At 33.4% G+C, this 15,356-nt stretch overlaps 2 protein-coding genes across 2 annotated transcripts; one reads left to right on the forward strand and one right to left on the reverse strand.

The window, feature by feature from the left end:
- Nucleotides 1-5,247: 5,247 nt before the first annotated feature.
- On the forward strand, nucleotides 5,248-6,539 carry LOC145041000 (ecotropic viral integration site protein). The gene is made up of 3 exons (XM_078988888.1): nucleotides 5,248-5,431; nucleotides 5,977-6,084; nucleotides 6,154-6,539. Exons 1-3 carry the CDS (start codon nucleotides 5,354-5,356, stop codon nucleotides 6,370-6,372), a joined length of 405 nt encoding a protein of 134 aa, XP_078845014.1. The 5' UTR covers nucleotides 5,248-5,353; the 3' UTR covers nucleotides 6,373-6,539.
- Nucleotides 6,540-7,777: 1,238 nt separating this feature from the next.
- Nucleotides 7,778-14,099, reverse strand: ATCS (Citrate synthase family protein). Its single transcript, XM_078988896.1, has 20 exons — nucleotides 13,960-14,099; nucleotides 13,695-13,764; nucleotides 13,173-13,235; nucleotides 12,923-12,964; nucleotides 12,758-12,823; nucleotides 12,583-12,648; nucleotides 12,367-12,480; nucleotides 11,594-11,657; nucleotides 11,354-11,436; nucleotides 11,146-11,195; nucleotides 10,977-11,054; nucleotides 10,306-10,434; nucleotides 10,161-10,203; nucleotides 9,934-10,020; nucleotides 9,059-9,160; nucleotides 8,888-8,995; nucleotides 8,735-8,785; nucleotides 8,575-8,648; nucleotides 8,320-8,371; nucleotides 7,778-8,090 (listed from the first exon to the last, which is right to left on the reverse strand). Exons 2-20 carry the CDS (start codon nucleotides 13,743-13,745, stop codon nucleotides 8,004-8,006), a joined length of 1,410 nt encoding a protein of 469 aa, XP_078845022.1. The 5' UTR covers nucleotides 13,746-13,764; nucleotides 13,960-14,099; the 3' UTR covers nucleotides 7,778-8,003.
- Between the last annotated feature and the right edge of the window lie 1,257 nt (nucleotides 14,100-15,356).

A 15,356-nucleotide genomic window follows, 5' to 3' on the forward strand; every position in this document is an offset into this window, starting at 1 on the left:
GTGCATCGTGTGAATATTCACGAAGTGAATGTTAATGGGAAAATTGAGATAGTACTATGGTGTAATGCCGTACTACAACCGTACTAATTACCTTAAGTCTAGGGTAATTCTTATAAGTATTGTAGTATTTGTAATAAGTGACTACCTCTGTACTTATATTGCCTTATTTGAGGGATAAGGCCTAATGTGATGGCTAGATCCCCCCCCCCCCCCCCCGATTAAAGGGATTTTGGGACCTTTACACGACTCCTGCATATTTGCACGCCGTGAACATCCACATTACTATGATCATGTATACCCGATATAACTATCACAATGCGTTATGATTCATCGGTATAGTTAGTTCCTGAACTCGTTCTATGCTATAGCACCTAATGATGTCTGTCCTATTATCGTATATGTAAACGCACTCATGTAAACATATCTATGTAAACGTACTCATGTAAGCGTAAATCATGTAAACATATCTATGTAATAGTATGGTAATGTACTGTAATGTTCTGTGTGTGCTAGCTGTAATGTGTGTTCTCTCTCTATCTAGCATGTATAGTAATGTATTGTGTGTATTAGCTGTAATGAGTGTTCTCTCTCTATTTAGCAAGTATTGATTCATGAATGAACTGACTCATTGTATGTTTCATTGTTCTAGTAATAATAGTATCCTCATGTGCTACCCCTATGGTAACTTACTAGCGATGTACTGGTACGTATGAACATGGAAGTATACCCTTGTTACCCAAGGGTACCGAATGAACTGGAATGACCTTTTATGACTATATATGTACACATGATATATAACTACATTTAAACGACCTTCGGAAGGGTACCCGATATCCCACCAGACCACATCTCAAGCGCGAAAAGGAAATAGGGTGGATAGCCTTTCTAAGTCCTTTAAACATTTCTTATATAACTATACATACATAGACATGCAATTGATAATAAATAAAACAGTAGTTTAAGCAAATGTATTTAATAAGTATAAGAACTTGTAAAACAGTTTGAAGCAAAACAGTTTGATAAACAATTTGAACAATAAGGAAATCACTAGTTTTGTAGTTATTAATCACATGTGATTGATGTAATAACTATAAGTATTTAACTTGTATCCCCCCTCCCCCCATAAAGCATTTAAATACATTTAAATCATTGATTAAGGGGTATGAACTCACCTATAGTAAGTGGTACGGATGTACTGAAGATGTAGGATTGCTAGGTGTCAAGTGAAGTCTTGAACACACGCTATGATCCTAGTTAACATATAATCACACATATGTGTACCCAATTAGATTTAACTACTAATTGAAATTGTTTAGACCTCCTAGAACATGTTAAACACTTATAATAAGTGTTATTAGCCCTAAGGATTACATCTAAGTTGTTGTAGGACCCGAGTAGTGAGTTTGGGGTTCCAAAGGACCACACACATGAGTTTACTCTCCAATAAACCTCACACAAGGAGTTTACGGTCGTAAACCCTTGAGTTTACGGGTGTGAACTCCTAAGCTTAATGTCATTTGGTGTTTTGAAGTTCTAAATGATCCCTAGAAGCATTCCTACTTGGTGGATTAATTCTTGGAAGGGTTTAGGGCACTTATACACTCCTTGAGGAGTTTACGACCCCAAGGCCAATTCCTTTTGAGTTTACTGTCGTAAACTCATATAGAAAGGGGGTGTTTTATGTTTTCAAGTCCCATACTCATCTAGGATAGGTTTTAGACAATTATCTAAGGCTAATGAAGGCCTTAGGCACACTTTGGTACCCCCTTTCGATGTTCACGGACCAAGGACCAAAACCATAAGAGATTACGGCCGTAATCTCTCTTTGGTATGGGCATTTGATGATTTAATGTCCCTAAATAACTAGGAGTAAATCAAGGCTATTGTTCCAAGGCTTTAGGAGTGATTAAGGCACTCTTTGTCCCTTGAGTTTGGAGTTCACGGTCCAAGAACTTCTTTGGCCGTGAACACCTTACTCTTGGTGTTCATGGGTGATTTCTAGCCTTATAAGCACTAACATACAAGCCTAAGATGGTTACATATCACGGGGAAAGGACTAGGCATCATTTTACCCTTATAAAAGAGTTTACTCCCCAAGGTGTTCTTGGGCGGTAAACTCTCAAATCTTGCGGTTTTTTTATGATTTCTATGTTATTAAGCACTTAACAAGCTATATAATACAACTAGAGAGAGATACTCACGATTTGGGACGAAAACCCGAAGATCCGTGAGAGAGAAAATGACTTTTCTCTAGTTGGAATTGGAAATAATGAAATAATATTTCTAAGATTCATATATATAGTCCTGGGATTTTTGACAGATAATATTTTTATTCACGCAATAAACTCTAATATAATAGAGTTTTGGAATAACAGAGTTGCACAAAACTCTAGTGCATCCACTCTCCTGATATCTCCTTAAGTGTAAATCCTGAAATACTCAAACTTATTCGGAAAAGTCTGAAAATTTACTGTGATTGTTCTAACTTCTATTGACTTGATAATGTTCGTACATAATGGAAATTTTGGGTTGTCACAATTACCCCTAGCTTGGCTTTTTCAAGCCCAAGGCCCAATCCATAGGCCCAAAGTCAATTAGGAATCAAATCCCAACACATGGACCAATTTTCCAAATTGGGCCTAGGCCTATACATGGTCTCATTCTAAGGCCCAACATCATATAATCATTAAGGCCCAAACTAGGCCCATCTATGGCCCAATTTTCTAAATTTGGGCCCAATCCCCTTACATGGGCCTTACACTAGGCCCATTAAATTACTCTAGACCATTTTGCTTGATCTTGGATAGCCCATTTAATAACCCAATCATCAAGGCCCAATAGAAAGGTCCAACAATAAACCTAAGTGAAAATTAGGGTTTCACATAAAATGATGATTAGGGTTAAGTTTCCTACTTAACCCATTAAGGGCTCAATCCATTAAGGACTTAATCCATTAAGTCTAATATTTCTTAGATTAATTTCCACCGATGATTATTATTTAATATTCCAAGTTATTAATAAGTCCCGTGTGTCTCGATTAATTCCCCAAAATTAGGGTTTTGATGGCATTAGGGTTTTCCAAACCCTAATTAGGGTTTCCAACCCAAATACTAGCCCATTTATTAATTTGTTGGGCTTTTAGATCAATTAGGGCTTTATTGGGCCTATTAAGCCCACGGAAATATTATTAAGCCCATTAGGGTTTTATTGGGTCCATTAGAGTCCATTAAGCTTCATTGGGCACATTTGAGCTTCTTTGGGCCCATTAGGGTTTCAAACATCCTCAATCGAGTCAACTCACAAAACAAGCACATCGCCACCCGACACGACGGCCGGTGACGGCAGGAGACGGCAGCCACCACCCTAAGGTGGTGGTTTTCAAGTTCCTTTCATTATTCCATTTTTTTGTTACAATTACAATGAAAATACCAAAGTAACACACCCACTAACTAAGCTAAACATACACACACATAACCACCTTGGTTGCCGACGGTGGTGAGTGGCGGCAGCCACCACCCTATGGTGGTGGTGATGCCTTTTCGAGCAAATAAACACCCACACACATACTTTCTTGAAAACGGATCCTTCCATCGATCTAGGGTCGTACGTTGGCGGCAGTAGGCGGCATATTGTGATGACAGCCACCATGGTCGGCTTCCATGGTGGTTCTCCACGACCCTACTCGACAGGACTTCCCCCACAGCGCACCCACGTTGCACACGAGCCCTGAACCAAACCATCACTCACCGGTGATAACAGGAAACGCCATGAGTTCCTCCACCCACAAGGCGGCAGGCGACAAGATGAATAGAAGAAGAAGAACAACAATAGCAGCGATTTGGAACAGTTACAACAGCTGTGGTGGTTGATTTGTGACCTCATCAACAACGGTGGCACCGGAGGAAAGCGAGATTGCGACTTCATCGATCGTTACACCCACCGGCGGCGACAGTTGAGGTTGCTTGGCAGTTGGCTCGCGACTCCGACCATGGCTACGAGGCAGTCGATCAGTCTTTGGCTTGCTTCGGGTTCGTTGGCACTCGTCAGGGGGAAACATCTCTGATGGCACACAACTCGGTTGACGGGAGGTGTGGCGGCACCGGCTAAGGGGTCATAAGGATGGCGGCTGGAACATAGCAACTAGGTTTAGGGTTTGGCATGGAGGAGGTAACAGGTTTAATACCCGTGTCCCTTACAACTTCGTGAGTATTGACACTTCCAGCCCCTCCCATCTCTAATCTTTACAATCCAAATCTAAAATTTACTCTTCTAACCCCTGCCCTCAAAACTCTTTACAAAATGAATCCAAAATTTACCATTTAGCCCTTAGCTCCCAACATCTCTTCTTATTAAGTCCCAATAATTAACCAATAGTCCCTGCCTTCATAAGTATTTATAAAATGAGTCCCGAACTCACACTTTTAACCCCTGACTTCTAAAAATGTGGCAATTAACTCCTCGAACCCAACACCATGCATATATAATTATTTATTTTAGGGCTACCATTTGTTCATTAATTAATTTATTTATTTAATAAATAAACGGGTGTTACACAATGTGTCTTAGTGGGACCCTCCGGTCCCACAACTCGAGTGGACCCTCTGGTCCTAACTCAGTAAGCTCAGGATAGTACACAACATAAATCACAAAGATATAATGCAGGATATCACAATACTCAATATAAGCACATAAGACCCTCCGGTCACACAAAGATTACCACTCTAGGTAAGTATAGTGAGAAGACTCACCACGTAAGCAAGCAAATGAATAACGTCGTACACGAATCTCGAACTAGCATCCGCCTAACACATAGGATAATTATCTCTAATCAACACTTAAATCACGACTCTAAATAAACTAAGTTATTATCTCTCTCAACTCTTGGAATGGGTAAAAGACCATTTTACCCTTCCATGGTCCCCATAATCTCTGCCTTGACCAAACCCTAAAGTCAACAGAAGTCAACATTCGAGTCAACAGTTCATGTTGACCTGACTCGCCGAGTACATCTAAGTAACAACCGGTAATAAGGGTAAAATGTGAACAGTTTTAATAGTTCATTGTAAATAAAAAATGAAAAAAAAGTTTAATGATTATATCACTTATATATCAATTATGTAGTTATATATAACTTGTACATTCCAAGAAAGTACTTATATATATTTCATTACCGTGTGCAAGCAGAACGAAAAGTAAAAAGACTTCTCACAAGGCCACAACCGGTAATATGTATATATAAAATGAATTTAAACAAGAAAAAATAGAACAAAAATCAGGGAACAGATTACAGACCTGCGTCTCATCAGAGGGAAAAGGTAGAATAAGATCGAATTACCAGAAAAATAAAGGAAAAATGGGTGAAGAAGACAAGCCATCGTCATCGCTCCCGGACACTCAGTTCTTCGGCCTCCTCTCTAATCTCCTCCAACAGGTTAAAGCATCCAAAATTTATCTACCGATTTTGTTTTTCATTTTCCTCGGACGATTCTGAAGTTCCCCATATTCCGTTGGTTAAAATTAATGATCTTTTGTTCATTTATTCCATTCTAATGAACTCAATTAAATGGGATTTTTTTCTTTAATTTTGCCACTTTTGTAGAATATACGAATTCGAACCATCAAATTACTGGATTTCGATCAACTCTATGATTTTGGTATTTGATGTAGCTGTGAAAAGATAGAGGGATTTTGGTCGTATGAGTCTGGATTTGATCTAATAAGCTTGTTGTGGATTAGGTTGTTTTTGAGATCATGGAGTTATTAACTTATTATATAGTCTAGATTTACCGATTTTTTGTTAGGGTTTCGATCGATTCACACAATTTGAGATGCAAATCGTCTTCATAAACTCATTAAAACACAAACGCGAGCTTCGTTTAACATAGTTCACATTCCAATTTCTTTGATCGATTTACAAAACAAACAATGTGCACATATTTTTAATCGAACTAACAAGTGCTTATGAAAATTGTATAGGTGGAATCATTAACTAACCAAGAAGAAGTTGAATTGCGTGCCAAAATCGAAGCCCTTGGATTAGAAGTTACCAAAGTTCCTTCAAAGTCTACAAAAATTCTTGACGAGGTAGATTCATTTTTCATATCCAATTTCATTTCTTACAGAAACGAAATGATGTTCTTGATGAATTATCAGCTAGAACTTGCTTCAGAGTTGGATAAATTATCTGCAAAGTTAGACAATGTTGATGAGATGATATCATCAGCCATGGCTGCTGATCCACAAGTGATGTCATTGTTGAGTGATACTGCTGATGTATGGATGCCTGTTATCACTGCGACTTCTGATGAAAGGCAGATTTTTGCAGCATCTGTTGAAGATATTGATAAAGTGGAGGAAAAGGGTTCAAAGTAATCGGTTTTGTTTTTTCTTTTGGATTTGGAATATGATAATTTGTTTGGGATATAATTATATTTATTGAACTGAAATAGGGGAAAATAAGTGGAGATGTTATGGGTTTTGGTTACATTTTTAAACTCACACTTGCTTTTGGTTTCTAAGTAAAACTGTTTGTTTTTACCTATGTGTTTCTAACGATATACGTTTTGAATGAGTAGAAATTAAGAAAATGGTTCAATGTACATTTATGTAATAACCAAAGACTATTTTTTTATTTTATAAATAGAAAAAAAAAAATGGCTTTTTTATGTGAATTATGCAACGAAATTTCATTTTATGGCCACGAAATGCAATATTTTGCTGAGGTTGGATAACTCGTGTAAATTGCAGAAATACTTATATAACTAAAAGTTGGCACATAAATTTGTAAAAGAATGAAAATTTGTATAAATACGTAAATAACAGGGCGTTTGGGATTGCTTATAACTCCAAAAGTGTTTATTGATTTATAGTGATATGAAAATAAGCTTTTTTTTTTTTAAGAAAAATGTTTGTATTAGTTTTTATGGTTGTAAAAACCTATATGTTAGTAAGTTGTTTTATAAAAAATAATTGGATTAGTTTATACATGTAAAATGAACAAAAAGGATATGTTTAGGTATTTATAACCATTTACTACTTTACATATAATATTTAAGATTTTATAGTTTTTTTTGGACAAAAATTATAATTTTTTATAAAATATATAGTATAAATTTCTTTTGCAAAATTTATAATTTTTTTATTAAATCATTGATAATATTAAAATTACGTTCATATAAAAATAAAATAATAGAAGCTATGAAAACAATGGAGTAGTGTATGCTTTTGGGGGGTATATAGGTCATCTTAATTTTAATAAGCCAAAAGCTTTTACAACATCAACTCATCCTTATTTATCAAAAAGTGTTTTTCTAGTTGTTCCAAAGTCATTTTAAAGTCCTTATTTGATACCAAAGTATTTTTTAGAATTATTAGATTTTTGAAAAACCAATAAATTAATAAATTATTTCAAAAAACAACCTCAAACACCGTCTAAAATTCGTCACATAAATTAGTAAAAGAAAAAAATTGACATAAAGAAAAAAAGTTGTTTCATAAATAACAAATAAAAGAGTAGCACATTTATGTATTCGGTTGTAAAAAAAATAAAACATTGTTGCATAAATAGCATGTTCAACGTAGAGAAATGCATCAAAATAGACACTTTCAAAAATACATATAACTTTTTTGAGTTTTGAGTATTATAACCAAAACCTCTTTATATATTTGCAATATTTGCTTGCATCATCACATCTTTCATAAAATCCATAACGATTTAATCTTATACTTCCACTTCCTTGTGTTACACACAAGGCAAAACTGGAAATACAAATACATGTGGATAAAATTGTAAATTTACTACATCAAAGGAAGTGTGCCACGTAACCATACAATAGTACTCAAATACACAAACTATCCGCATGCTTCTAAAATAAGCAAAGACTAGTATCAAGGCTTTCCGTATATGGTATCGTATCTACAGCAATTCTTATTATTTGCATTTATTTAATAAAAAATGAAAAGGAAATATTTTTTTTTGGTTTAAAATCTCAAAAGATTTTTTTTCACTTCTTGCACTTGTTTTCAAGCCATTCCATTGTAACACTCTTTGGCCTCTCCAATGGCAACCCAAGAGCTCTATCCCATATCAACTACAAAAAATCAAACAAAAATCATAAGTCTATTTTCAATAACGAGTACATGGAGGGCATTCCCGTCTTTTTCCACCCTTTTTTGGTGGATCAAAACTTTCAATTTTGTCCGTTTCACATATGGACAAGCTTTCTAGGGGTGTATTTGATTATGAGAATTTGGAGGGCATTTATGTCTTTTGTTCTAAATGGGGACTAAATGAAGTATAACTGAAAGTAGTGAGGTAACCTGAGAACAGATTCCAATTGCCCTTGAGACACCAAAGAGAACAGTGTAGTATCTGAAAATGTTTAATAACCAAAAATTATATATAACCATGTAATTAATTTCATATATATTTGTGTATTAACTACTATAGCATCATCCTACTTCAATTTTTTCTTATTATAGCAATGAAAATTTCTTTAAAAGTAGGATGCTATAAATTATAGTAAAGAAATAAATGAAAATAAGTTAGAAATTGTTGAATATTCAGTTATTCACCTTGCTTCAGTTAAACCATAGTAGTTAAGCAACACCCCACTATGAGCATCAACATTGGGCCATGGGTTCTTCACCTGTATATATATATTCATAATTCCAGATTAAATTTCATTATTAAATTTTTTTTTTTACTTTTTTCTTTAAAAAAAAAGTAACTCACCTTGCCAAGCTCAGTTAGAATTGGTGGAACCACATCAAAGAGTTTGGAAACCTGTAAAAGTTTAATTTAATATAAGTCAGACAGTTGATATGATATGATATAAATAATAATAATAATAATAATTAGATTATAAGTTTATTATTAAATGCTGACCAATTGAAATAAAGGATCATTAGGCAAGTGTTTCAATGCAAATTCACGTTGACACATGTATCTGGGATCTGTTTTTCGAAGAACACCATGTCCAAATCCAGGAACAACCTACATTTTATATATTTAAATATAAATTAAAAATTAAAAGAAATGGTGAAATGGTATTATTACCTTGCCACTGTTTAAGGTTTTCCAGATGTAGTCTTTCAATTGGTCAGTGGTTACATTCTCTCCACATTCAGCCACCACAGACTTTATCCATAACAAAACTTCCTACAAAAAACAAATAATCAAAAAATAAATATCTTTTTACACTTCACATGTAAAACAAGACAATATAATTCTACTTTTGATTTTTTGATTAACATGGAGGAGAAAGGTTGTGAATTAATCACCTTTTCCCCAATTTATGCAACAAATTTGTTAAAATGTGGTTTGTATAATTCGTTTAAGTTGTATAGATTGTTAAAAAAGTGAATCATTTTTTGCATAAATTGTTGAGTAAATTACACGAATGGTCCCTAAGGTTTGGGGTAATTGATGCACTTGGTCCCTAACTTATTTTTTTAACTCGGAAGGGTCCTACTGTTTGCTTTTGTTACGCGTTTGGTCTCTGTCTTACCTAAAAAGACTATTATGTAAATAGGGAAAAATGGTGGGGTAGGTAAGGTAAGGTGAGTGGGGTGGGGTTGGGGTGTGCTTATTTATATAAATTAAAAAATCAATGGCAAAATAGCCTTTTTAGGTAAGATAGGGACCAAGTGCGTAACAAAAACAAACCGTAGGGACCTTCCAAGGTAAAAAAATAAGTTAGGGACCAAATGCACAAATTACCCTAAACCATAGGGACCATTCACGTAATTTGCTCTAAATTGTTAAAGAAAGTGAAGGATTGTTGTATAAAACTATAAATCAATAAAGAAAATGATACATTGTTGCATAAGTTGAATAAAAAGGTGAACAGTTGCATAAATACACATTTAACTTAAACAAAAACAAGGTGTAAAAAATGCATATAATTAAAAATAAATAAATAAATAAGATACCTGATTAGCCAAACCATGAAGGGGTCCAGCTAAACCATTCAAAGCTGCAGCAAATGAGAGATAAGGATCCGAGAGAGCACTTGAAACCTAAATAATAATCAAAACTAATTAAACAATAATTTTATATCTAACAATAAAAATAACATATGTTTGTTGAATTTCAGAATATAAAAAACTAAAAAGAACATTCTAAATAACTTGAGAAAAGGGTTAAATGCTTTGCTTACAAGATGACCAGTATGAGCACTGACATTTCCACCTTCATGATCACTACAATAATTTATATATATATTTCAATAAAATTTAAAGCATAGATTTATTTAAACAATATAACTAAATAAAAATAAATTGAATTTTGACACAATCTCTCACCTATGAATAGTAACATAAAGCCTCATAAGTTCTTGCATTTCAGGTCCATCAAACCCAAGCATATGTGCAAAATTTCCACCATAATCCAATGTGTCATCTACAGGTATCCTCTCTCCACCTTTGTAAATCCTTTAAAAAAAAGTCAAAGAGTCAAACTTAATAGCTACATAAGAAAATTTTCATTACATAAAATAAAACCATCAATATAGCTGTTAAGATTAAGTGCTTAACCTATTAGAGTAAATTACACGAATGGTCCCTATGGTTCGGGGTAATTTGCACGCTTGGTCCCTAACTTATTTTTTTAACTCAAAAAGTCCCTGTTGTTTGTTTTTGTTACGCGCTTGGTCCCTGTCTTACCTAAAAAGACTATTAAATAGGGAAAAATGGTGAGGTAGGTAAGATAAGGTGAGGGGGTGGGGGTGTGTTTATTTAAATAAATTAAAAAATCAAGGGCAAAATAGTCTTTTTAGGTAAGACAGAGACCAAGCGCATAACAAAAACAACCAGTAGGGACCTTCTGAGTTAAAAAAAAAAGTTAGGGACTAAACGCGCAAATTACCCTAAACTATAGGGACCATTTGTGTAATTTACTCAACCTGTTATACCAATTAATTTAAAAAAAAAAAAAAAAAAACCTTATTTAACTATATATAGTGATATGGATATACCTGCGATAGACATATGCAGCTACAGCTGGGACTTGAGCAATTAAAGAAAGAGAGTCTTCAAATGTAGGCTCCCAGTATCTAAAATAAAAGCAGGATAATATTTATTTACATTAATTAATAAAAAAGTTATTTCAATTTTCAACAAGATAAATACTCCAAATAAACTCACTTGGATTTATGGATACCCTTCTCATATGCTTTTGAAAATTCACTTTGTACCTAAGACAATAATTAGTAGTTAGTTACATTTTGAGGTATAACTGAAATGTAACTTGAGGTTTATATATAACACAGGGATTATTATTATTATTATTATTACTATATAAATAATTGAACCATAATTCTCAAATCTCCAAAAAGTATAGTTTTATATAAACCTGAAGAGCCATAACACCAGTTGTAAACTGAGTCATTGGATGAGCTGTTACAGGTAAGGCATCGATTGTTTTATACACATGATCTGCAACATTAAATGGATTTTAGCAATAGTTTAATATAGTTAATAGAAAAGATAAATTATTTAGAAATCAGAAACTAAACTACATATAATAGAAATACACTATCTTAAAGAAAATAATGAAAAAGAAAAAGTATATGAAGTGAAAAAAACAGAAAACCTGGAATAGTTGCACGACTTCGAAGTTCCTTGGATAAAGCATCCACTTGTTCTTTAGTTGGAACCTTAAAAATACCAAAAATAAATAAATAACACAGGTTAATATATTATACATAAATGAGTTAAATGCAAGAAATATCTTTTTACTTATTTGTTTATTATACTTTCATTTCTTCCTATTACAGCATATTGTAATTTGAAAAATATATCAACTTATAGCAATATCATCCAATTAAAAAGCAATCTTATTCTTAGTTGCTATAAATTATAATTAGATAGATTTTTTTTGAAGTAAATTACTTATTTGTTTATTCTCTTCTAAATAATTTTGTTCTTCAGGTAAAATTTATGGAAAAACTAATTTTCAATGTGGGTGTCAATATTTTGTAAAGATTTATGAAGTAAATAGGTCGAAAATAGCAATGTGGAAGAAGGGTAACATTTTAATGTTATAAATTAATTATTTTCTTAATAACAAAAAAAAACCAATATAAAGATAGTGTTTTTTTTTTGTTTAATATTAGTAAATATGATCAAACTAAGTATTTGGATATATATGTGTGTGAGATTATGGGTTTTATAAGGATATTTATGTAATTTGAAGTTTTACAATGATAAAAAATTGGAAGTATAATGTTGTAGGAGAAAAAAACAAAAGTATGATGCTATAGAAAACAAATAAGCAAAAGTAAATTCCTATTTCTTGCATTTAACCATATATAAATGAATAAAAAAACATAATAAACAATTAAAAAATGGAAAAAGGTTGTCTACCTTTCCTGTCAAAAGAAGCCATAGAAGACCCTCAGGCAATGGTTCTCCACCAGGCTTTGCAGCTGGCAATACTTTCTGACATTCAGGTATAGAAAGACCCCTGAAGCGAATTCCCTGATTTATCAAAAAAAAAATCATTTTCTTTAAATAAAAAAACAAACAAACATTTTCTCATGATAAAATGTTGTATCAATTGACAATTGAAGTGAATAATACCTCATCTGGATCAAGTAAGGATGTTTCCCATAGTAGACCTGTCATTCCTCTCATTCCACCAAGTACCTTTATATTTGTAACATATGAGAAAGTAGATATTAACAAAAAGAACTTATCAAGAAAATGAAAAAACAGAAAAATAAAAAATAAAACAAAGTTAGAAGAATTTATGCACCATATCAACAGTGATGTTGCCCAGTTGAACTTTTCCATATTCTGATTTAATCTTTTTTAGGCGCTCCTGTTACAAGATTTAAACAATACAAGTTAAAAAGAGAATGAAAGGAAAAGATTCTTTATAAAGAACATGACAATGTAACCATAAATGTAGAAATTATACCTGTTGTTCTGGAATCAATTCCTTAAGTTGAGCATGAAGGTCCTACATGGATATAAAAATTACTATACTCAGGTTTCCAATCCAAATTCTCAATCAAGAATTAATAAACCATGTACTACGTATTTCTTGTGTTTATTGAACAAGCTTGTTCTCTTTGTTCTTGATGAAATAGCATTAGTTTGACTTTTGTTGTCAATTTAAGTTCATATTAGTTTATAATTTGAAGAATAATAAGATAATCAACACTTACAAGGTCAGATGAGGTCTGGATTTGTAGCCACCTTACTGAATTGGTCAGACTAGGCTGTTGAACCTGTTAAAAAAAACACAATCGGATCATGATCCATGTTCACCATAAAAATGATGCTTAATGGAGTGCATAGAGACAATGATTCACTAAATTAATGTTAATACTCTTCAGTGAAGGAACAGAAAGAGTTACAAAAAACTTATCATATATTAAAGAATATTGTACACCCTCTTCTAAAATGAAAGGGTACATGTTGACCTTGAAAAATCAGAAAGGTCGTTCATGGTGGATTCTATATTGTTTGGATATTAACCAAATTAGACATCATATTAAGTACTAGTTAGTAGTTGAAATTCGTTGATCGTAACAACAGTATAAATTTTTTGATTGTTAAGCTTGCGTAAAATGTAGGTCATTTTTTAACACGTTGGGTAAGCATAGACATCCATGATCATATAAAAATTACCTATTAATCAAGAATACCTACAGAAATGAAGAAAAAAAAGTCAAAAAACAACTTACAACACGATTTCTCAGCTTAGAAAGAAGCGAAACACTTCTGTAGAACACCATCGTTGAACAACAAGCTCCACTGCAGAATCAGCAAAAATAGTCTTTCAATCGGAAGAAAAGGCAGATCTAACAACTCAAAAGCATACAAAATCAATTGATTCTTATGCGATTTTGTCGGTTGAATGTAAAATAAAATAACGAAATTCGATTTGGACTTCTGGTGATGATTGATTAAAACGACTTATTGTGTAAGAGAGAAAAGTTGAGTTCCTACCTTTAGATTCGAAAAGGAAGTGATGAAAGGATGCAAACAATGGTGGTGATGAAAAGAGAATACTGGAAAAAGTTTTGGGGAGAGATGGATCGGCGGTGCGTTGTTGAATAAGTAACAAACAAAAAAAGGTTTAAAATACGAAAAACATAAGCCGTCACGGTAGACTTGTCAAATCCGTTATGCCACATTTCTACCAATATTTTTGGAGTTCAATAATGGAATATTATGGAAAATGATTTGCTAATAAATTCTTTTTTATGGTAAAATGACATTATTAAATTCTTTTTTATTAACATATCATAAAACTTATTAATGGTAAAAAAACACTATTAGAATAGGACTCATATGGAACATATACGTTTTGAAATCATGTTTTGTAATGAATAAAATTGTAAAATACTACGTGAAATTGAGTGTTGAGTTCTAACATATGGTTTTTACTAGAAATGAAGTAAAATTATGTTTAGAATCACTCAGAAAATATTGGAAGTCTTATGAGATTCCAATTAAAAGTCAAATAGTGAAATTTAGCGAAAATATAAAATTTTAAATAAGTAAAATTTTATTATTGAAAGTTGTAAATAATCTCGTTAGAAACTTGTAGGCGAAAACCTCGTCGAAATCCGAGTTATAACGAAGAAGTTATGACCAATCGAAGATCCGCGATAAAACCGACACGACGTTGAATGACGTAAAAAGTGAGTTTTTGATAAACTACTTTTTAGCCTTAGTGATCTAAATGAAAGTCGTAGTATTCGTTAAACCGAGAAATTCGATAAAAAGAACGCCAAAATCTGACTTCGTATGAGGAAGTTATGATTTTTCGAAGTTTCAACTTAGCAATAGATAACTAAAAACTCGAATTTTAGATCGAGCGATATTTGACCGATGCATCCTAAATGAGAATCAAAGGTTTCGCCATTTGTAGTACAACAGTAAAAAGTCTGATGAAAATGGATGTCGGATGAAGAACTTATGAATTTTTAACGGATTTTCCTGTCCCGATCTGTTAAAAATAATAATATTAAAAATAAAGTCAAAATTAGCTGACGAAGTCTAAACGAAAGTTGTAGAGCGTAACTTTAGCTACGCGTGCATATAAAGAACGTCAAAAACGGAGCTCGTATGCGAAAGTTATGGATTTTAGAAGTTCGGGGCTCAATTTCCACGAAATCTCGCATGAATAGTACCGGCCACGTCACCTCGCACGAAGCAGCAGCGTCATCCGACTCGTGGCGCATCCGAAGAGCGACGCGTATCGTACGCGTGTCCGAGCCTCGCTTTGCCACCGCCGCCCCCTCTCGCATGCGAGCCACGTGCTTCGTTCCTCCTGATGCCATGTCCGAGCCTCGCAGCGGCCTCGTGGCCTTCGCTTCTCCTGCCAAGTGTCCGAAGCT

This window comes from Lactuca saligna, chromosome 1 (assembly GCF_052625555.1).
Source record: "Lactuca saligna cultivar CGN05327 chromosome 1, ASM5262555v1, whole genome shotgun sequence".
In the NCBI taxonomy this organism is placed as follows: domain Eukaryota; kingdom Viridiplantae; phylum Streptophyta; class Magnoliopsida; order Asterales; family Asteraceae; genus Lactuca; species Lactuca saligna.

Bases quoted from the DNA above. Each gene is read 5' to 3' on its own strand.
- LOC145041000 (XM_078988888.1), top strand. From the start codon at position 5,354: ATGGGTGAAGAAGACAAGCCATCGTCATCGCTCCCGGACACTCAGTTC. The intron at 5,432-5,976 runs GTTAAAGCATCC...AAAATTGTATAG, and splicing joins TCTCTAATCTCCTCCAACAG to GTGGAATCATTAACTAACCA. The intron at 6,085-6,153 runs GTAGATTCATTT...ATGAATTATCAG, and splicing joins CTACAAAAATTCTTGACGAG to CTAGAACTTGCTTCAGAGTT.
- ATCS (XM_078988896.1), bottom strand. From the start codon at position 13,745: ATGGTGTTCTACAGAAGTGTTTCGCTTCTTTCTAAGCTGAGAAATCGT. The intron at 13,236-13,694 runs GTAAGTTGTTTT...TTTTTTTAACAG, and splicing joins CTAAGCTGAGAAATCGTGTT to GTTCAACAGCCTAGTCTGAC. The intron at 8,091-8,319 runs GTTACCTCACTA...GATTTTTTGTAG, and splicing joins CAATTGGAATCTGTTCTCAG to TTGATATGGGATAGAGCTCT.